This window comes from Urtica dioica, chromosome 11 (assembly GCF_054948205.1).
Source record: "Urtica dioica subsp. dioica isolate 48M chromosome 11, U.dioica_male_clone48M_v1_H2, whole genome shotgun sequence".
Lineage (NCBI taxonomy): Eukaryota > Viridiplantae > Streptophyta > Magnoliopsida > Rosales > Urticaceae > Urtica > Urtica dioica.
Genome location: NC_142766.1, coordinates 17,399,187 through 17,420,365, shown reverse-complemented (window position 1 = coordinate 17,420,365; position 21,179 = coordinate 17,399,187). Strand labels below are relative to the sequence as shown.

General features: G+C 35.4%; 4 protein-coding genes and 1 non-coding gene across 8 annotated transcripts; all 5 read left to right on the top strand.

Moving 5' to 3' along the window:
- The first annotated feature begins 1,867 nt into the window (after window positions 1-1,867).
- Window positions 1,868-4,673, top strand: AQI (Peptidase M20/M25/M40 family protein). Of its 2 annotated transcripts, XM_089601724.1 has the most exons (6): window positions 1,868-1,966; window positions 2,173-2,827; window positions 2,907-3,169; window positions 3,379-3,516; window positions 3,966-4,205; window positions 4,295-4,673. In XM_089601724.1, exons 2-6 carry the CDS (start codon window positions 2,239-2,241, stop codon window positions 4,403-4,405), a joined length of 1,341 nt encoding a protein of 446 aa, XP_089457850.1. In that variant the 5' UTR covers window positions 1,868-1,966; window positions 2,173-2,238; the 3' UTR covers window positions 4,406-4,673. The 2 variants fall into 2 exon arrangements, with proteins under 2 accessions (XP_089457850.1, XP_089457851.1); XM_089601725.1 differs by lacking the exon at window positions 1,868-1,966 and having other exon boundaries at window positions 2,160-2,827.
- Window positions 4,674-6,373: 1,700 nt separating this feature from the next.
- Window positions 6,374-10,628, top strand: LOC149381836 (subtilisin-like protease SBT4.3). Its single transcript, XM_089601435.1, has 11 exons — window positions 6,374-6,470; window positions 7,473-7,525; window positions 7,633-7,724; window positions 7,813-7,916; window positions 8,001-8,247; window positions 8,340-8,841; window positions 8,932-9,026; window positions 9,116-9,334; window positions 9,413-9,524; window positions 9,606-9,819; window positions 9,908-10,628. Exons 1-11 carry the CDS (start codon window positions 6,374-6,376, stop codon window positions 10,465-10,467), a joined length of 2,295 nt encoding a protein of 764 aa, XP_089457561.1. The 3' UTR covers window positions 10,468-10,628.
- Window positions 10,629-13,056: 2,428 nt separating this feature from the next.
- LOC149381835 (Pentatricopeptide repeat (PPR) superfamily protein) lies at window positions 13,057-14,653 on the top strand. 2 transcript variants are annotated; one of them, XM_089629973.1, is made up of 3 exons: window positions 13,057-13,494; window positions 13,629-14,019; window positions 14,153-14,653. In XM_089629973.1, the coding sequence occupies exons 1-2, from the start codon at window positions 13,108-13,110 to the stop codon at window positions 14,016-14,018; spliced, it is 777 nt and encodes a 258-aa protein (XP_089486099.1). In that variant the 5' UTR covers window positions 13,057-13,107; the 3' UTR covers window position 14,019; window positions 14,153-14,653. The 2 variants fall into 2 exon arrangements, with proteins under 2 accessions (XP_089486099.1, XP_089486098.1); XM_089629972.1 differs by having other exon boundaries at window positions 14,149-14,653.
- A 1,699-nt stretch (window positions 14,654-16,352) lies between these two features.
- On the top strand, window positions 16,353-16,434 carry TRNAS-AGA (transfer RNA serine (anticodon AGA)). The gene has a single exon. It is a non-coding gene; the product is annotated as a tRNA-Ser (tRNA).
- Window positions 16,435-17,886: 1,452 nt separating this feature from the next.
- Window positions 17,887-21,029, top strand: LOC149381833 (uncharacterized). Of its 2 annotated transcripts, XM_089630668.1 has the most exons (6): window positions 18,007-18,456; window positions 18,883-18,961; window positions 19,399-19,556; window positions 20,203-20,278; window positions 20,379-20,439; window positions 20,537-21,029. In XM_089630668.1, exons 1-5 carry the CDS (start codon window positions 18,322-18,324, stop codon window positions 20,393-20,395), a joined length of 465 nt encoding a protein of 154 aa, XP_089486794.1. In that variant the 5' UTR covers window positions 18,007-18,321; the 3' UTR covers window positions 20,396-20,439; window positions 20,537-21,029. The 2 variants fall into 2 exon arrangements, with proteins under 2 accessions (XP_089486793.1, XP_089486794.1); XM_089630667.1 differs by lacking the exons at window positions 20,203-20,278; window positions 20,379-20,439; window positions 20,537-21,029 and adding exons at window positions 17,887-17,938; window positions 19,877-20,181 and having other exon boundaries at window positions 18,268-18,456.
- The last annotated feature ends 150 nt before the right edge of the window (window positions 21,030-21,179 follow it).

Below are 21,179 nucleotides of genomic sequence, written 5' to 3'. Positions count from 1 at the left end.
TATAATAATGAGTCTTATTCAATTTATATTATGTGCCAAAAATTAAAAATATGAAATGTATATTTTCGCAGTTGGCCACAATGTTGTTGACTGCAATTGATTGTAGTCAACTACCTGCAGCAACAATGCAGTCAACTGGAGGGAAGAACTTTTTGTTCAAAATGGATAAATTTGCGAAGAAACTATATCAACTAGTCAAATAATTACCCTTCATTAAAATTATGGCCAAACTATTTAAATAGTTAAAGAATAGATCAATTCTCTATTATATTATGCATGTGTTATGTCTTAATTTTGGCTATTTTTTTTAAAATTTTTTAAATAATATAGTTAAAAATTTTAATGTAAGAGATTTGAATGTGTTATACACTTAATTCCTCCTAAATTTTTCATATTAATGACATATTCGATTTTAAAATTAAATTTTGCTCTCCAACATTTTCCCTCAATTTTTTTTTAATTTGTATCATTATAATACTCTTTTCTCATTGTATATATGGAAAATTTCAGATTATTAAAAAAAATGTATTTCATCAACCTCCTTCCAACCAATGTTTAAATTATCGATACCGATACTCATACCGAAGTTCTGATTTTACAGATATATCGACGGATATTCTATAACAATTTTAATACCGACTACCGATTATATCGGTGATATATCGATTATCGACGAATATATCGACAAAAATCCTATAAATGTATATATAATGTATATATAATTTAATGATACATATAACAATTATATTTTAAATAGATATATATATATATATATATAACATATCTATATATATTTATATCTATATAGATATATACGTATATTTATATCTATAAATATACGTAATGAATGAATATATAACATTTATTTAGTTAATAATAAAGTTCACTTTATTATGAAATTAAAAAATTTAAAGAAATCACTCCATATAAACCTATGTAGTTCTATGAATTTTAATAAGCAATAATGAGTCTTCATCCTCCCAGGAACTCAAGTTTAAATTTTGGGCCTGTTTAGGGCTATGAAAATAGATATTTCAAGAATAACTTTTCTGTTTTGGTTGTTGTAGAATTTTTTTTTAATTAAAACGGTATTTTGGGAATAAAACGATATTTTTAGCTGTTATATTAGTTTTTTTTTTTTACCGAACTTCTCATTTTTTCTTGATATTGTGCATATATCGTGGTATTTTGAACCTTGCTTCCAACAATAAGTGTAACGTTTATTTGTTTGTTCCCATCTCTATCCACATTTGATGTTAAATACAAGTATATAACTATTCAGCGAGTGATGGAATTTTTCGAATTAAGCTAAGCTTCCTTTTATTGAGTCTGTAATTATTCAATAAATTTGTGATTAATAATAAATTTCTATTTCTAAAACAAAACAAAAGAAAAGATATTTTGATAAAGGTTTGCTAATTGTTTATTGGTCGCCTTTCCAAAATATTCCTCATTCCCATCTACCTTTTTCTATAGGAAATGCAAATGTATTTCTTGAGTAGAGACAAAAGCTTTTTGTCGCTGTATTTTAAAATTAAATGGCTTAACATACCTTGAATTCATTTTTCTAAATTGTTTAACAAAAAAAATCATTACTCTGCGAGATTTATGATATCATATAATTAAATAAATATTTCCTAAAAATATAGTTTATTCAAGTTTTTCTTTCTTTCTTTTCTAATTAGTTTATTGATGTTTTTTCTATGTTTAATGTTTAAGTATATGGAAATTTTTTAGGCGAGGACATATATTTGTATAATTCCTACAAATTCGAAATAATATGTTTAATTTTGCAAAGTACAGGGACAAAATGTGAATTATATTTTTTTTTCGAGGCAAATATTTTTGCCATTTTTTTTTAATGTAGGGACTTGGAAGAATCTGTCGTCCTTGTTCGCGCACTCACTTTGTCAGTACTCTCAGTTCCTCTTTGCTCCGAGACCTCCATTGACGAACTCTTTACCAAGTAAGCTTCTATTATCCATTATCTCTCAATCATCCACAGATTCTAATTTGAGTGTCATCCTACCGTTTTAATTAATCAAATCCGTGAATATAGGCGTTTTTGTTTCATATCATATGGATTGGTTTTATGCAGTAGAAATCAGAATCTAAGATATAAAAAATTTGACAGGAAACGTAATTTTGTTTGATTGTTGGTTCTTTGATCAGAGAAGAGCTTGATTCGAACGACTTGATTGAACTGAGCTGAGAAACTCAAGTTCTGTAGTGGGAAACATGTTTCCGTTCCATAATCTTCTATGCCTCTTCTTAATCTCGGCGACACTTTGGCCACAAAACCTATTGGCGTTAACGAATTCATCGCCCGAAGAAATCGTGTCGAGGTTCCAAGAATACCTCAAAATCAATACCGCCCAACCAAAGCCTGACTATCACCAAGCAGCGAATTTCATCCTCGCCGAAGCAAAGACTCTCTCTCTCGAATCCCAGACCTTCGAGTTCGTGAAAGGGAAGCCTCTGGTCCTCCTGAAATGGCCCGGCTCCGATCCTTCTCTGCCCTCGATCCTCCTGAATTCACACACCGACGTGGTCCCCGTCGAGCACGAAAAGTGGGCCCACCCTCCGTTCTCGGCAAACCTTGACCCGCACGGAAAAATCTTCGCGAGAGGCTCGCAGGACATGAAGTGCGTGGGTATGCAATACCTCGAGGCGATTCGCCGGCTCAAAGGAACCGGGTTCCGACCCGTTCGATCGGTGTACCTCTCCTTCGTCCCCGACGAGGAGATCGGCGGACACGACGGCGCCGAGAAGTTTGTGGAGTCCGAAGCTTTCGAGAAATTGAATGTCGGGATCGTACTCGATGAAGGTAATAATGGGATTTCGAGTTATATTTTCGTTGATTTGGAAGTGATTGGTCGATTGATCAATTGGTTGGGGTGACTCAGGTTTGCCTTCGCTGGGGGAGAATTACAGGGCGTTCTATGCGGAGAGGGTTCCGTGGTGGCTGGTGATTAAGGCGGTGGGAGCGCCGGGCCACGGGGCGAGGCTGTTCGACAATACGGCCATGGAAAATCTGATGAAGAGCGTCGAGATTATTAGGAAGTTTAGAGCTTCGCAGTTTGATTTGGTGAAAGCGGGTCTGAAACCCGAAGGTGATGTTGTCTCGGTGAACATGGCGTTTTTGAAAGCTGGCACACCTTCTCCTACTGTAAGTTTAGTCACCTCTTTCGTTTGTTAAGTTTATTGACTGGGTAATTGAAATGGCCTAAATATTTAGAAATAGTTGATCTACTGTCATGCGTCATTAGTCTATTAAAAGTTTGACAAAGCACCTAATGCTAAGCGTATTTGAGCATTGGTTGAGATTCTTCTGAAATGTGATTGTGTTGGTGATCGATTGCCAATTTTGTGTCTCAGGGTTTTGTCATGAACTTGCAACCATCTGAAGCTGAAGCGGGTTTTGACATTCGGATCCCTCCAACTGCTGATGAGAAATCTTTGGAGAGAAGGCTTGTCGAAGAGTGGGCTCCTTCTTCACGGAATATGACTTTCACTGTATGTAATTTCTCATTCTTATGTTTCTTTTTTCTACACAATAAAAATGGAGTCGGTTTTCTCATACTATTGAATTAGGAAACTCATTTATGATTACTCTTATAATGTACTTAAGACTTATAAATGTGCTCGTCGGCTTATGCATCGGGTTCATCTTACCTTAAAACAGAGCACAAAACAAAGGGTAATTCCTGGTAACTGATTGTCATTCCAGGGTATTTAGTACATTCTTCATTTTCTGAAAGTAGCTAAAAATCGTTCAAATCCTCACTCGACCTCCTCTCATTGAACCAGGTGTTAGAAGCTCAGTGTAATAGTAGTAATGGTCAACTTAATACCTGATTTTAGAAGCCGTTACAGTCTTCATAGTCAGTCCCGAATGCAGAGGTTTTCATTCGATAAAGGTTTATCTTCTCTGAAGTTGCTCTGACTGTGTTTAATTTGGGCAGTTCAAACAGAAGGGCTCTGTGCTTGATAAGTCTGGGAAGCCAATCCTCACGGCAACCGATAGTTCAAACCCGTGGTGGAATCTGTTAGAAGAAGCAGTGAAAATGGCCAACGCAAAACTCGATAAGCCAGAGATCTTTCCCGCTTCGACAGACGCTCGTTATTTCCGTCTTAAGGGCCTTCCAGCTATTGGATTCTCTCCCATGGCCAACACTCCCATTCTTCTCCATGACCATAACGAGGTGACCGACCGCAGTAAATACTATTGAATTCGGATCGAGTATTCAATCTTGGTTAGAAATTAACAAATGTAATAATAAATTCGGTGCAGTTCCTGAGCAAAGACGAGTACTTGAAAGGAATCGAGGTGTACGAATCGATAATCAAAGCTTACTCGTTGTATACTGAGAGTGCAAGTGGTGGTTCCAAAGATGAGCTGTGAAGAAAGCAAATCCCTTGATCTTCAACGCTTCGTGCCCTACCGACTCTGAACCCGGATTTTGAGTTTGTTTCGTGTTGTACAATACAATAATAACAGCATTTTATCAATAATGTAGGAGGCAATAAGCTGATCAGTGATTATCACGTTACTTGATTATTTATCTCAACCCACGAATTAAAATCTTCGTAAATCTTTATTTATTTTGGCTGCTTGAAATACCAAATGATTTTATATGCAGTGATAGAAAAAATTGGTGAGTAAGATTTCAGTTTATTCCTCTTATTTATCAATTTAGATGATTGAGAATTGCGTTTCTCATCATGTCTACTAAATAGCCACTTTTTATAAACAAATTTGATAAGGATATGACATCTGTGATATCTTATTGTCATCACATTTGTAAGTTGTGACTGCTAATTGACGATATTGAAAAACTCAAGAACAAAAAAGGGCATAAATTAATGAGAAATTTTATTTTTAAGACCTATTAAGTAGAAAAAATTTATGAATGTGCAATATATTAAAATTGAACTTTTGTCATGTTTTGGACAAAAAAGTCCCTCCAAATAATTCTGTTCATTCTCTCACTTTTCTCTTTCTAACTCGATTTTCACTCCCACGCAAAGATCAAAATATCACGATTTATCGGTACCGATGAGATCTCGATAAAAATATCAGCTATAATCGTTATCATTTTATAAATATCGTTAAAAAATCGATGATATATCGATAAAATATCGATATCTTTTAGTTGTTAAAAAGTTCAAAATATCTACTAAATATCATCCGAGTTTGAATTTTTTTTAATAAAAAATAAACAACTTGTTATTTGTTTTTTTTCTTTATTTTTATTTTTATTTCTTATTCTTTATATCTTTTACTTATTGAATTGACTTAGTATCATCAATATTTCATCATTTATATTCTATAATACATATAAATATATATGAGAATACATATGTAAAATAAAAAAATCAAGAAGCTTTTAAATATATACATATATATATATATATATATATATTCCTATATATATATATGTATATATACATATGATTATCATAATTTTAATTTTGTATGTAAAAGAAAAACTCCAGCATTTGATTATATATATATATATATATATATATATATATATATATACATACACATATAATTATCATAATTTTTTAAAATAATTTTTAAAAATATATTATAAATTATATCATTAATTTATTATATGTAAATAATAATCCATAATATTTTAGTTTATAAAAATTGGTACCATTTGAATACTATTTTATGATTTGTAGTGTGTATTTTGAGTTTATTTGTTGTCTTGAATAGGTAGCATTTGAGAACTATTTTATCATAATAATAAATAATAAATTATTTTATATTTTGAATTTGAAAACATATATATATATATATATATATATATATATATATATATATATATATTTTAGGTTTTTAAAAAAAAAAAATATTTTGTTATAAGTTTTTCGTCGATATATTAATTGGTAGTCGATAAATCATCGGTACCATCGGTAGTCGGTATTGAAATTATTATTGGATACTCGTCGATACATCCGTCGGTAGTCGATGTATCAGTAAAATCAGAATCTCGGTATCGGTACCAGTTTCGATATTTTAATCACGAAACCAATTTTTTTAAAAATCAATATTTTTTTTTTCATTATTAACTCTACCGAATAGAATATTGAATCAGTTTAGTTTCCGAAACCCAACGACATAATTTGTAATTTTGAAAGAGACGAAACGAAATGTCGTTTCTCACTTCTCTTGCCCTGGGTAGTCCATCTTTTTGGCGCTAAGCTAAATCGCAGCAATTTCTTCAAATCGGAGACCTAATATGGCTTATCGAGCATTGTCTAGGTCAAAACCAACCTTCGATCTTGAAGTCGGTTCTGTTCAAAGAGTTCCTCAGACCAGAGTATCGCTTTGGACGATAAATAAGCGCGTTTCAAGATAATGGAAATTAAGAGACTCAAGGACGACCCAGAGAAGCTTGAGATGTTCTTCAAGAGCCATATTCCGAGGCTTTTGAAGATGGACATTGTCTATCCAGGTTCTTTCTTTTTCTTCGTCTTATCTTGCGTTGTATTACTGGAATATGCTCGTAAGCTGTTTGATTAAATTGCTTGAAAGACACGTTTTGGCAACTTTTCTTTTTGAGATTTATTTAGATTTGTGGGAAAGTTTGTCGCTATTCCGAGTGATTAACTCATCTTGTATTCAGTCGTATCTCTGTGAAACTAAAGAAGAAAATTTGGTTCACGATTCTTAAATCACCATTCAAGTTTATTTGATTGCTAGTGTAATCTCTTTGTTCCAATGGTGACTTAATCCAGAGCTCTCATGAGGTTTCTGTTAAAACCTAAATGCTTATTTGATACTAGACCGGCGTTAGAAAAATGGAAACGATCGTCTCAATCATATTGGGGCACACATATGCGAATTTGAATTTTACGGACAACGAAAGTAAAGAGAATCTTTGTCTATTATATGAACTAATTGTTTGATTGCCATAATTGTTCTTTATGATATTTTTGCATATATATAGCCCCAAACTAGCGCCTTTAATATACCCATCAAGAGGATTAGATTTATCGTGATCACGTATTAAAGAGGATCGGAATAGAATAAGTAAATAGCTTTCAATAATATTCAATCCATTTCTTAATTGTGGTATATTTCAAATAGTCAAATAATGACCAATTATCAGAGGTTCAAATGAGCACTGACTGATAAGTTGAGTTCAAACATTTGATATATCGTCTCTATACTATTGCCATGATCTTTGCTTACTCAAATCTAAAATAGAACAAAATCAACTTCATGATGAAACGCCATCTTTTTCATTCATTTCTGGTGATATATAGTTATTCTTCAGAATTACAACGAATGCATAAACATGATTACAAATATATCTTGGGATTCTTTTTTCCCTGCCACTAGTCTCCCTATAAATTACCCTTCTCCCAACCCAATTTTTTTCATCACATTGACAAATGGCCAATTTTGCGGGTTGTCTGTTTTATTACGTTCTCATTATTCTCATTATAAACAGAAGTTTATTATGCAGAGCCACTGATGAAGATAGAAAGGTATATGAAGTGTAATGTTTGCTCTGCTAATTCTGTTACATATTATTTATCCCTTTCAATATTTAGTAATAAACTATTGATCTTTTCTCGACTATTGACGCGATATATGTGATCCAATCGCAGACATATATTGTTTATTTAGGGTCACTTCCTGATGGAGAGTACTCACCAGAGTCTCACCACCTAAGCATATTACAAACAGCTGTCCGAAACAGGTGATTCCTATGGAGATTATATTTTCACATATAACTTTCTGTATATTAGGTTGTTCTGATCTTCTTTTCTTCTCTGTGTTACCCTCAGTGCGTCAAGCAGTCTTTCACAGAATTCTCTCGTAAGAAGTTATAGAAGGAGCTTCAATGGTTTTGCTGCCGAGCTCACGGAGCACGAGAGACAATCAATAGCCAGTAAGTGAACAAACATGCTATCCCATACGAAACAATAATAAGAGATCAGAATATTTGTTAAAAAAATATATATATCATGTCTAGATATGGGGGAAGTAGTCTCTGTTTTCCCTAGCATAATTTATTATCCCGAAACGACAAGATCTTGGGACTTCATGGGCTTCCCTGAGAAAACTGTTCGAAATCCGAGCGTCGAGAGCGACATAATCATCGGCGTCATAGACACCGGGATTTGGCCCGAGTCAGACAGCTTCAAGGACGAAGGCTTTGGCCCTCCTCCGAAGAAATGGAAGGGTGTCTGTAAAGGAGGGAAAAACTTCACTTGCAACAAGTAATATATAACTAATTTTTTTTACACAACAGTCACCTTTGAACAAAATACATGACAAAAACCTCCCTTCTTAATTTTATTTTTTTTCACAGCAAGATCATTGGAGCGCGGTACTACTCGGTCGAGGGCGATGACATCAGCGCCCGGGACAACGAGGGCCACGGGACCCACACGGCCTCGACCGCGGCCGGGAACGCGGTGAGAGGCGCGAGTTACGAAGGAATAGCGGAAGGAGTGGCGAGAGGAGGCGTTCCTTCCTCGAGGATAGCGGCTTACAAGGTTTGCTTTCCCGAATCCGGCTGCAGCTCCGCCAATATTCTGGCGGCTTTCGACGACGCAATCGCCGACGGCGTCGACGTCATAACTCTGTCGCTGGGCGGAAGATACTTGAAGAACTTTGACTCCGACTCCATTTCCATCGGGTCTTTCCACGCCATGAAGAGTGGGATTTTGACCGTAAATTCGGCGGGAAACAGCGGACCGTTGTTTACCACGTCAGCCAGCCTGGCTCCGTGGCTATTCTCCGTGGCGGCTAGCACGACTGACCGCCGGATCGTCGACAGAGTCGTCCTCGGCAACGGCAAGACTCTTATGGTTTGTATCTATGTCCTATATTTGCTTCTCTTCTTAATCACTAGTACCAATATTAGACTTCTCCTTTGAAAAGCGCTTATTGGGTAACAGGGCGATTCGGTGAATTCCTTTGCGTTGAACGGTACGGCAATGCCTCTGGTGCACGGAAAGAACGTCTCAAAATCGTGTGACGAGCTCGTTTCGGGGTATATTCCTCCCTTTCCGTTATTCTTTTTCTAAAAATGTAGTAAATACCTAACAAGGAGCGCTTCGGTGTCTTTGAGTACATTGTCAGGGCGTGCGACAGCATGTGTGTAGATGCGGAGCTAGTGCGCGGCAAGATTGTTCTGTGTGACAAGTTCGACTACAACATGAACACCTTTACCAGAGGTGCGGCTGGGGTCATAATGGGCACCGAAGCAGATTCTAATACCTTCTCCGTCTCTCCGTTTCCGGCTTCGGCTTTGACCCCTGAGGACTACGCGGCGGTTCTTTCCTATGCAACGACAGACAGGTAATTCATATTTGAGGTCGGAAAACAACTCAAAGTGTTGAATTTTGAAAACACAAATTTGTTTTTTTTTCCCCGCAGTAATCCTCGAGCGAACATACTGAAAAGTGAAGAAGTGAAAGACACTTTGGCTCCAAAAACTATCTGGTTCTCTTCAAGAGGGCCCAACTCAAAAGTGCCTGATATCATGAAGGTCAGTCCTCTGTATAATTCCTTTTGTCATAGCCCTAAACTTTACTTTTTTTATGCTAATATTGTTTTTGCGGTTGAACAGCCAGATATAAGTGCCCCGGGAGTAGATATTCTGGCTGCTTATTCACCGCTCGCTTCACCATCAGAACAATTAGGAGACAAGAGAAGCGTCCATTACAGCATAATCTCGGGAACTTCCATGGCCTGCCCTCATGTCACCGGCGTCGCTGCCTATGTCAAGTCCTTCCATCCCGACTGGTCTCCTTCCGCCATCAAGTCTTCCATTATGACCACCGGTATCGAAATATATGTTCGTAATTGTATACAAGGTCTTGGATAAAGCTGATTGGAATTGATACTAATACGTGTTCATTTGGTATATAGCTTGGACGATGAACGACACCTCCGACGCAGAATTTGCATACGGCTCGGGGCACGTCAACCCGGCAAAAGCCACGGACCCCGGTCTCGTATACGAGATCTTCGACAAAGACTACGTAAACATGTTGTGCAGCTTGGGTTTCACCCAAGCCGCTCTCGTGAAGATATCTGGGGACAACAGAACGAAGTGTGACAGTGCCGCTTCTGGGAAGGGCTCTCCGAGGGACCTCAACTACCCTTCCTTGACCGCTCAGGTCAAACCAAAACGGCCCGCCGAGGTCAAGTTCGGGAGGAGAGTGAAGAACGTTGGCCCTGCGAAATCGGTCTACAAGGCTGAAGTGTTGGAGAACTTCAACAAGGACCGTGTGACAGTTTCTGTAACACCGAATGTGCTTTCGTTCGAGAGACTGAACGAAGAAAAGGGTTTCGAGGTGAACGTGACAAGGAGAGGCGTCGTCGATGGGTTTGTCTTCTCCGGTTCGCTGGTTTGGTCTGACGGTACTCGTAAAGTCCGAAGTCCCGTTGTTTTATATACATCGAACATTGTCCACTCTGATGATTGATGGTAATTAAAACAACATTGTCCTTATATGATATATCAGTTCTTTTATATCTAATTATGTCTTTCACAGAAGATGCTAGCAAACTAAAAATTTTCAGAAGCATCAGCATGTGGGATGTTCTCTCACCTTCTTATTCAAATTTTCATGTTTTTATCATAAAATCCAGGTTCAAAACATAGCCTAAATAAGGCAATATTTCTAATTTGGTTGTCGATGATTGGTTAATAATTAAAATTTACGGAAATGTTCACTGGTGATGTAAATGCCCATGAAAACTTGAGCATTAGAAAAACATTGATTTGAAAATTTTGCTCCGGCATTTTTTTTTTTTTTTTTTTTTTGCATATATAGAATAAAATAAATAATTGTCGTTATTCAGATTTATGCTGGAATCAAGAATTTTAATTTCGTTACGGCGCAGAATTTTGCATACCGGTACGGTTCCATGTATATTTAGCAATTTACCTGAAATACCACGATAAATGGTGGCAAAAATACTCAAAGTTTGCTCTAACTGATATTTTTATACTAATTTTTTTTGTTTCTTGGACAAAAATACTTCATGTTACAAATTTAGTTATGCGTAAATACTTCAACCGTTAAATTTTTTGTTTGAATTTAACGGTGCAAGTAGTTACGGCGCTACTAAATAGTAACATATGATATTTTTGCCAAAGAAAAAAAAAATGAGTATAAAAGTAGTGTTCTGTATAAATATTGAGTATTTTTGCCATAATTTTCCCTATTTTTTAAATACCGCAGATATTGCACTACAAATATTAAAATTAATTATTCTAAAAAGAATATATTTGTAATAAATGAAATGTCTTTGATTGATGATATGTAAATATAATGTATTTGATACCATTCATATTAATTTATTTGTTTATGAAAATATGTTGCGGTATACGCTACGTCAAATACTACGGTTTGCCACGAGAAGTAAGAGATAAACCAATAAAATCGAAGCCGCGATACGATAACGATAAGTGATATTTCAAACCTATGCTTAAATCGTTAAATCTCCATCACTAAAGTTTTAGCGTTCATTTCCATTTTAGTATCCACGAAAAACAAAAAATTGCGGTCCACTACCAAAAACCGGTGTCTTTGATAGTGTGATTAAATTTTTGCGATCTATACAAGAAATTTATTACTTTAGAAAAATATGACGATTTATATAAGCAAGAGCTCAAGATAGGTGAATTTGCAAGAGCTCTAAATCCTTGACTTGTCTACAAGGGTATGAAAATGGACTTTATGAAATCTCTCTAGAGTATTAGCTACGGCAATTGAGTCAGCAAAAGAGAGAGTAGCTGATGATAACGTGGACTAATAGGAGCTAGTGATAGTTAACCAATCAGATCAGCAGTTAGGAATTTGCACTTAGGCTAAAGTAATTGGTCATGAATCTCATGATGTATTAATACACAACGATGTAATTATTTATTCAACTAATGAGAAAAACTAAGTTGCATAAAAGATTTCTCTACGGCACACAAACACAATTTTTCTCAGATCTATCTTGAGTTTATCTTCATGTTTCACCCGAGAGTTAATTCAGCTCTTGACTTACATATACATCATCGCATTTCTTCGGTACAAATATATCTATATTCATAATTTGTAAGTTCACGTTAAATCATTATCATTTGTTCGTCCATATAGGTAGAATATATATTTACAATATCATTTCTCTCATAAGATATCTTTGGTATATATTCTCACAAGATATGAAGAAGTGTAAATGAAAGTTGACACTAAGGAAAAAAAAAAACTGTAAAGATAAAGATACAAACTTGTCAGAACCGATTCTCAGTTCGCACATATTAACAGACTCCGAAGATAACTTTTTTTTTTTTTTTTTCCGGTTGAATCTCAATAAACTTATCTTTATCTCCGGTGTCAAGTTTCCACCCTAGAGAAAAAAAAACACGGGCATAATAGTTATGCCTTAATTCATTTTTACAAGTCTTATCAATGAAAAATGATTTTTACTGTCATACATTGTATTTTTCATTGATACAATATTGTATCAATGAAAAATGATTTTTACTGTCATACATTTTTACCGTTGGTTTTTTATGCAGACCATTATTTTTTTTCCAAGAATGGGCTTAATTGCCCAAAGAGGCACATCTAAAACGCTAATAGGTTTAATACTTGGGCTGGATTTAATGCAAACCAAGAAAAAAAATTAAAGAATGGGCTTAATTGCCCGAAAAGGCACAACTAAAACGCTGTTAGGTTTAATTAATACTTGGGCTGGGGTTTAATGCAGACCAGGAGGAAAAAAAAAAAAAAAAAAAAAAAAGAAAAAAAAAAGGGCCTTACTTGGGAGGGGGCCTTGGGCCGTTGCCCCACTCGCCCCCCCCTTGGGCCGGCCCTGTATATATAAAAGGGAGTTATTAGTCAATCAAACATATAAAATTGTAAAAATAATTAATGTTTAATTTATTTTGCGAAATAATAAATAAACCACGTTAATGGACAATCCTACCCTCTTCAAAATAGACGACGGAACATGTAAGAGGCAAAACGCGATGTCGTTTCTCACTTCTCTTTCTCCTTAAAACCCCAGCCACTGCATCTATCATCCGTCGCTAAAACCTCAGTAACTTCTTCAATCGGTGGCCCAATATGGCGTTCCGGGCTATGTCCAGATCAAAACCTTCGATCTTGCGCTCGGTGCTGTTCGGAGCGATGCACAGACCAACGGTCAAAGAGCCTGCTTTTGCCGCGGCGAAACCGATGCTCGCAGCGCCGGAAATGGATCTGCCGAAAACCTTGTGCTGGTTCGGCTTCAGAGCGTTCCGTGACGGTAGGCCCAGAGGACCGCTTTGGAGGGCAAGGAAGCTCATCGGGAAAGAAGCGCTCTTCGTCATTACGGGGCTCAAGAGGTTCAAAGGCGACCCAGAGAAACTTGATAAGTTCATCAAGGTCCACGTTCTGAGGCTTTTGAAGATTGACATGGTCGCTGTTCTCTGCGAGCTTGAGCGCCAAGAGGAGGTCAAATTGTCTATGAAGGTTCGTTCTTTCTTTCTATTCGCACTATGCTCGCAAGGTGTTTGATTAAATACCTGAAAGAACTTCTTCCTCATATTTTTAATATGGCTTAACCCTGAGATCTCATAAACGTTTTATTTATTGAAAATTATCAGATGTTTGACGTAATAAGAAAGCAAGAGTGGTACGAGCCGGACGTGTATCTGTACAAAGACTTGATCATTTCGCTAGCGAGGTCCAAGAGAATGGACGAAGTTATGCTTCTATGGAAGCAGATGAAAGAGGCGGATCTATTTCCCGATTCTCAAACCTACACCGAAATCATCAGGGGATTCTTGAATACAGGTTCTCCCGGGGACGCGATGAACGTGTTCGAGGACATGAAAAAGTCCCCGGACCCGCCCGAGCCCTTGCCCTTCAGGGTCCTGCTCAAGGGTCTCTTGCCACACCCTCTTCTCAGGAACAAAGTCAAGCAAGACTTCGAGGAGCTTTTTCCCGAAAAACACATGTACGACCCTCCGGAAGAGATATTCGGCGCCTGTTAAGGTTGGGATTTCCGAGCTCCTATTATTCCTTTTTTTTTTTTTTTTTATATACTTTCTCCATCATTGTTTTCTTGGTGGGTTGGTTCATTTATTTTTTTTCCATTGGTGACATTTTTGTGTGCTTTGCTAGGAAGCCATGGTGACTTTGCTTTCCCTCATATTGCTGTTCTGTTGAAGGCATATATTCTGTGTCTTAATTTTCAATCCGAAAAAAAAAGAAGAAGCATGATAAGGACTTAAGTCAACCAAAGGGAAAAAATTTCACTATCTATATCTTCAAGCCACAAGGATTCTTTTCCTATTATTATCTTGTATAGGTCACTAGTGAGGTCTAGGAGTTTGGGGTTTTGGATTCCGAGCTCCATTATCTCATATTTTTTTTAGTCTCTATAATGGTTTTCTTGGTGAAAAAAAATAAGTGTGTTCCTCGTGCTGTTGTTCTGTTGAAGGCATATATTCTTTCCATATCATGAAAGAGAAACATGGTGCAGAAGTAAGTCAACCAAAGAGAGACATTCCTCATCTATATCGTCTTTAAGCCACGAGGATTCTTTTCCGTTTACGGTTTAGGAAAGGTAGTGAGGTTTTAGGAGTTTGGGTTGGTTTCTGAAATTACGCTCTTCTTGCTTCTGGTTTATTATCGTAAAAACAGATGTATGTGCAATGTAATGTAGCACTCGATTTAATCAACTCAACCTCCTAAAATCTTTCTTCCTTTTTGTAAATAATTAATGGAAATTTATTCCTCGGAAGTGTTGTGACTCAATGATTAAATTTCTGTGCCGAATGTGCTGTTAATGCATGAAATTTTGTATACCATGCATCTGTTGGAGCGGTTTTAATATAAATTGCGGTGGCTAAAAAATTTGCGGTAATTATTAGTAATTGTAGGCATGAAAGTATATAGTTGCCATAAACTAGACTTACAAATCTATAATTAACAATAACCGTAGATATATAAGTCTTCAATTACTAGTAAAGGTGTTCAAAACATAGTTGTTACTATTTTAGTCCAAAATATCAAAGTTTCTACTAGTTGAGTCAATTTATATATTTGTTGCTTTATCTCTCGTTGAGACGTTCACATTGGTACTTGTAGGGACTTTTGCCCTAAAATTAATTGTCTAAAGACGAGTTCTACCAAACAATCACACACAGAACCAAAAACAAGAAAAATAAATAACACAACGGATTACCGAGGTTCAGACTCAAACTAACAATTTGTTGATATGAATCCTAATACCTATCGAGCTCCGGTCGGAGAAAATATTCACAGTACGATGAACCGATTACATAACTCTCACAAGGAGCTAACGATCAAGACGATCGAACAGGCTAGTTACACACTCAAGAATATTCAGAGAAGAAGAAGAGAAATCGCTCAAACCCAGTTACGCACTCAAGAAAATTCAGAGAAGAAGAAGAGAAATCGCTCAAACTCTAGCAGAGGACAACGAGAAGAAGAGATTAGGTCAAATAATTGAAGACCACAGTCAAAGCTTCCTTTTATACAGCGGTGTTGCTTGAAGCACGTCCGTCAGATTTGATCAAATCCAACGGTAATCCTTGTGGCACGTGTAAACACTCTCGGCCTCACTGGCTCAGTGTCGTTCGTATTGAGCAAATGGGTTTGGCTTCCGAAAAACGATGTTGGGCTTCAACTCCAACAGTACCAAATTTATCAAAAGTAGAAGTCTAGATTAAAAGTTATGCATTATTTTTAGACTTTATACGAGAGAATACACATTTATTTAATTTATAAAAAATATGACTTTTTTTTTATTAACCGTAGTATATTACTTTGTATCTAAATTTGTTTGATATATATTGTCCAAACAAAATTTACGGTATCAAAAGAGATATGTATCATGAGATAAAAGGTTATACATTATTTTATACGAGAGAGAACACACATTTATTTCATTTATTAAAACTATGACTATTAAGTATGAACCGTAGTATATCACTTCGTATCCAAATTTGTTTGATATATTTTGTTCAACAAAATTTATCATATCAAAAGAGATATATATCATGACATGTTGACTGCATAGCCTTGAAACTTATAAATATGCAAAATAACGAAGTTTTAGAAAGCTATACAAGCTCAAGAAAAATTAACAACGTTTTACAAAGTTCAGTAGAAAATATGAAATCTTTGACGGTTTTGCTATAGAATAATTAATTTAATCAACACAACGTGTACACATGAGCATATATTATCAATAGAATGTAATGTATAGCTCGTATTAAAATACGAAATATGATATTCTCTCTCCGAAAATATATGGTAATTTGAATCTATTAGAATTTTTTAGCCAGCTTCAACATGTAGTGAGCGTGCCGGAGTGGTTATCGGGCATGACTAGAAATCATGTGGGCTTTGCCCGCGCAGGTTCGAATCCTGCCGCTCACGTTTTATAATATATCCCATTTATAGATGTAGATTTCAAGGAATTAGACATCCCATTCTCTAATACAGCAGCAAAAAAAATATAAAATAAAAATAAAAAATTCCTTAGACTCTATACCATTAGTAGATAATATTGATCCGATAGGAATTTCACCGGTCAAACTTTTTTTTTTTTATTATATTTATTAGTTACTATACCTTTCTTCTTTTTAGAAAATCTTTACCTTTATTCTAATGCAATATCTATTTCTTTTTTCGGTTCAAATCATAGTTAAAAAAAAAAAAAGATTTTCCCGTACCAATCTGAAAAATATTAGCCTTCTCTTTTTTTTTTTTTTCTTTTTTTTTTTTTTTCTTCATTTAAAAGTGCATAAACTTGAGGATGTTGAAGCGCATATATAAGCAAGTTCCCAACTTGCAAATATCTTAAATTAAATGCCTACTATTTTTTTTTTTTTGTCAATAACATTTCTAGTTCCCTATTTCTAAAGGGTCAGACAACAAACCAACTGTATCCATTTCTGCTTATGTCATCTTAGGATAATGTTGTAGGATATCTAAAGCAACTAGTAAACTAGTGCCGCGAAAAAAGACCAAATAAAATCAATCATTAATCACATCTCAAACCCTTGAAATTGTTTTTCCTTCACCCAGCCTTTATTATACTATTATTTTCCACAATACTCCAAAAATCAAACCCCACTTCTTATTAGCCATATATATATATATGCATATCCACAAAAACCTATACAGATAATAAGACGTTGATATGAGACCCGGCAAAAACAGATAAAAAGATATGGATTTTTCTGCGACTGTTCTATACGTATGTGACTTGTCATACATTTTCATGTGCTACATAGCTTTTCAAGTTATTATTTTTATTATTATATTGTTTTCTTAATTTGACGCATACAATAGTCCTCGTTGATTTTTAAAGAAGTGGACTAATATTGTTGGAGACTCGATCGGCCACTATTTTGGACACAAAAATATGCTACCTTATCTACATATTCCTTGGTGGGTTCACAAGGCATATTTCTCTTTTGCTTTTCGTATTTTTCTTTTTAATTCCTTCTATATCTGGATCCAATCCTTTACAACTTGTAAGTTGTAACTTTTGCATTCAAAGCAAAAAAAAAAAAAAAATCACTCCAAAAAATAAACAATTCATTGGCTAGGTAGGAAGGGACAAAGGTCAGATTTAGTCTTATTGGATGGAATGACGACACATCAATAACATAAATACGACCGATATTATTTTGGCCACAATAATTAAGAGGAATTAAATTTGGATTATTTGTTAATTTTTATCGTGAGAAGCCAAAAACTAGAAGAAAATTTATCCCATTGGAACACGTGGCACCTGGTTTGCCCATCTGGGTGACATGTGGAGAGCACGTGGCACTTATCTTTTTTATTTATTTAGTGCCGTGGGAAAACTATGATGATATGATACGATCGGTGGATGGTGATGATGATGATGATTCTGGCGTGATATGATATGGTATGAATATAAATATTATTTTATATTCTAGAACATAGAAAAATATTTAGAAGATAAGAAATCATATAATAGGAATAGAAAAACAGAACACAACTCTTTTCTTTTTTCTTTTTTCTTTCCTTTCTGTGGGTGGTGACGATGGCACATGGGCGGAACTAAATTAGTGCCGTATTTGGGACCGGAAATATTTCCTTGCTATAAATTTGGAGTGGTATTTCAGATAAAGAAGTCATTCCATAACTAGCTTTTCTTTCTTGTTCGAGTTGATTTGTCAGAGATCTTTTGTCAGCCAGTTTGTCTTGACAGCGCTTATTTATATACATATATAGATAGACACATAAATATTCCCACCGAGACACATATACAAAGGAGAGTGAGAGTCAATGGAGGGTAAGAAGAAGCAAGGAGTCAATTCAGGCTCATCATCGTTCACCGCCGAGCTTTTTGGTGTCAACGATGCCTCAACCGATCCACAATCAACAGGGATTTTTGCCTCCATTTTTCCTCCACCGTCCAAGGCACGTAATATCCTTATCTAATTACAATATATATATATATATATATATATATATATATATATATATATATATATATAGCAGGATGGTTTTTTATTTTTTTAAATGTTGATTCGCGTATGTCACTTTGATATAATATAATTATTTTGTTCTATCTGACGGACGGAAGGCTTTCATGGATTAGAGTTTTCTCTTAGCTTTTTTCTATTGGATGACTGGAATTGATTAATTTATTACTATCATTATTTTAAAACAGTTAATTTATAATTGAACTGGATAAACAAAAAATGTAAAATAGCCCATTTGGATTATTAAACAGAAAAAAGAAAAATAAGGTATTGCTTTATAGGGTATATAATCTGAGCAAAGTCTGTAATTAGGACATGTTACCAAATATAATTGATTAATAATTTTGTTGATGAAATATAGTTGACGAGAAGGAACTCGGCGGATGTAGGATCTTGGCAAAGAAATCAAGCTTGGCCAACCACCAAACATGGAAGCTCAGGTTAGATTTTCTATAATAGAAAGAGGAATATGTGATTTTTGATACTTAGCGTGAAGTAACATAATTTTGTCAACAAATGGCAAGCCTTTTGAATTAGCCTTTGTTTATTAGTTCATTAGGTAAGCCATATTTACCCTTTGAAATTGCTATTTAGTCAACGTTTTGGTAAATAATCACATTCACGTAGATACACCCATAAATTGACGTAAATACTTCACCTTTTTTTTTTTTTTTCAATGAAAGGGCAAATCAAGAATGCTACGTCATGTTTTTGGCTATTTGCCAAACGTGGGCTATATAACAATCTCAAACGTCTAAACTGACTTGTTACCTATATTTTTATTAGCTAATTGATAGGTAAAATAATTTATATATATATATATATATATATATATATATATATATATCTTGTGTACATGTGTTGTGAACTTGTGTAGCCATTGGTGGCGAAGGTGGTCGGCATATCAAGGACCGGAATTCGACACCGCCGGAGCAAAAATTGGAACCGTGTCATCTGAGTTCTTCTCTTTATTACGGCGGTCAAGACGTGTACTCTCGCTCCCCCACTAACCATACCTCTCCAAATTACCCACCAGTGAGTCTTCTTTCACTTTGGAAAAGAGATTGTTTGTTTGTCCAGATAACTGGGACTTCTTTGATCAAGAGTTGATTGTCCATGAAACTGAGCTAGGCAAAATAGATAAACTTGATTGATTTCAAGTACTCGACTCTACATCCCTTTATAACCTATTCGAATTTAGAGGGATGACTGGATCAAGTGATGAATTGGCAGTTTGTTTTTTTAGAAATTCGATATTGTACAGAGACTAGAATTAACAAGATTTATAACAGCTTACTGCTCTCTTTGTCAATTGATTTTGAGATGAAACTCCATGATATTTTTCATGGTTTCAGAGTCCAACAAAGCCCGAACATATATCTGATCCAATCTTTAGGACTCGGCCAAGGACAATTGACACAAGTCTTTCTTGCCCGAGGTCAGCTTTGTCCGGTCATGTCGAGATTTTCTATTCATTAGCTCGCTCGATCGCTCTAGTCTAGAATGTCCTTCCGTGGTCGGGGTGTCATTGGCTCGCCAGACTTAAATAAAACCCAAACGAACGCATTTTGCCATGTTGTATTAATGAAGTGACGATTGATAGTTTTTTAGGCTTCCTAAAGAAATATATATACACCTAGTTGTATTATTTGACCATATATCTCGTGTGACAATGGATTAGATCAAGAAGGACGCTAGTGAAGATGATTCAAACGGAAATAATTCCACGGACGCTTCTCGTGGAAATTGGTGGCAAGGTAGTTCCAAATGACATATTCTGATTAATTCGATTGTTTTAACTTCTTAAGAGTACGCATTTTGTTGAGAGAATATCTGACGTTGTCTTTTGATATGCAGGTTCGCTTTATTATTAGGACCTTGGCCCTCCAGGCTACACGAATTCTCCATATTTTTTGAGGTATGATACAATATTTATAGATTGGGCATTACATCATTGACGAAACATGCACTTCAATTTAATGGTTAGATCAATAATATTTTGATACATTTTTCAGGGATTCATGAAGCCCCGAGGGAGGCACAAACCAACCACATAAATAATAATGAAAAAGCTTTACATATATAGGTTTGTTAGTAACGAAAATATAGAAGAGTTGTGCCAGCATCCTGATTTTTCAATTAAATAAAAGAGGGGTTCAATTACGAGATTCTGCAAGTGATGTTTGATGTGATATCGAAGTATTTATTTAAAAACAATTGCATTAAACATCTATTCCAGATTTAACACAACTAGAATGGTTTTTTAATTCAGTTGAAAAATAATCAGGATGTTAGGACTTTGTATGTTGATCTGTTGGTGTATAGTGGAAGTTTCCACGGCGTTGAGACATTTTGTTAGGTTGGCATTGGCTTAAATATTTCCAAGGGCCTTTAAAAAAAATATTGTATTTCCGTGCTTATTATAGAGCCAGCTATGTATCATTGACCATACATGCCTTTCTTTTTACTGAGAGAGCTGTAAATTACTGTAATGCCGTTTGTACGTAATTTGGGACCCTTGTTCTCTTTTCTCTGCCTTTGAACATACATTCAACTTTGAAAGTCCTCGATGAGCTAGCTGACACCAAAATCAGATCTTAGAACAGTAAGCCTAATGAATTCCGTCTCAATGTCTCTTATCAACTAACATAATCTGAC

Coding starts and splice junctions, on each gene's coding strand:
- AQI (XM_089601724.1), top strand. CDS start 2,239: ATGTTTCCGTTCCATAATCTTCTATGCCTCTTCTTAATCTCGGCGACA. Junction 3,517..3,965: donor CACGGAATATGACTTTCACT/GTATGTAATTTC, acceptor TAATTTGGGCAG/TTCAAACAGAAGGGCTCTGT. Junction 4,206..4,294: donor TTCTCCATGACCATAACGAG/GTGACCGACCGC, acceptor AATTCGGTGCAG/TTCCTGAGCAAAGACGAGTA.
- LOC149381836 (XM_089601435.1), top strand. CDS start 6,374: ATGGAAATTAAGAGACTCAAGGACGACCCAGAGAAGCTTGAGATGTTC. Junction 7,526..7,632: donor AAAGGTATATGAAGTGTAAT/GTTTGCTCTGCT, acceptor ATCCAATCGCAG/ACATATATTGTTTATTTAGG. Junction 8,842..8,931: donor GCAACGGCAAGACTCTTATG/GTTTGTATCTAT, acceptor ATTGGGTAACAG/GGCGATTCGGTGAATTCCTT.
- LOC149381835 (XM_089629973.1), top strand. CDS start 13,108: ATGGCGTTCCGGGCTATGTCCAGATCAAAACCTTCGATCTTGCGCTCG. Junction 13,495..13,628: donor AGGTCAAATTGTCTATGAAG/GTTCGTTCTTTC, acceptor GAAAATTATCAG/ATGTTTGACGTAATAAGAAA.
- LOC149381833 (XM_089630667.1), top strand. CDS start 18,322: ATGGAGGGTAAGAAGAAGCAAGGAGTCAATTCAGGCTCATCATCGTTC. Junction 18,457..18,882: donor TTTTTCCTCCACCGTCCAAG/GCACGTAATATC, acceptor GATGAAATATAG/TTGACGAGAAGGAACTCGGC. Junction 18,962..19,398: donor CACCAAACATGGAAGCTCAG/GTTAGATTTTCT, acceptor GAACTTGTGTAG/CCATTGGTGGCGAAGGTGGT.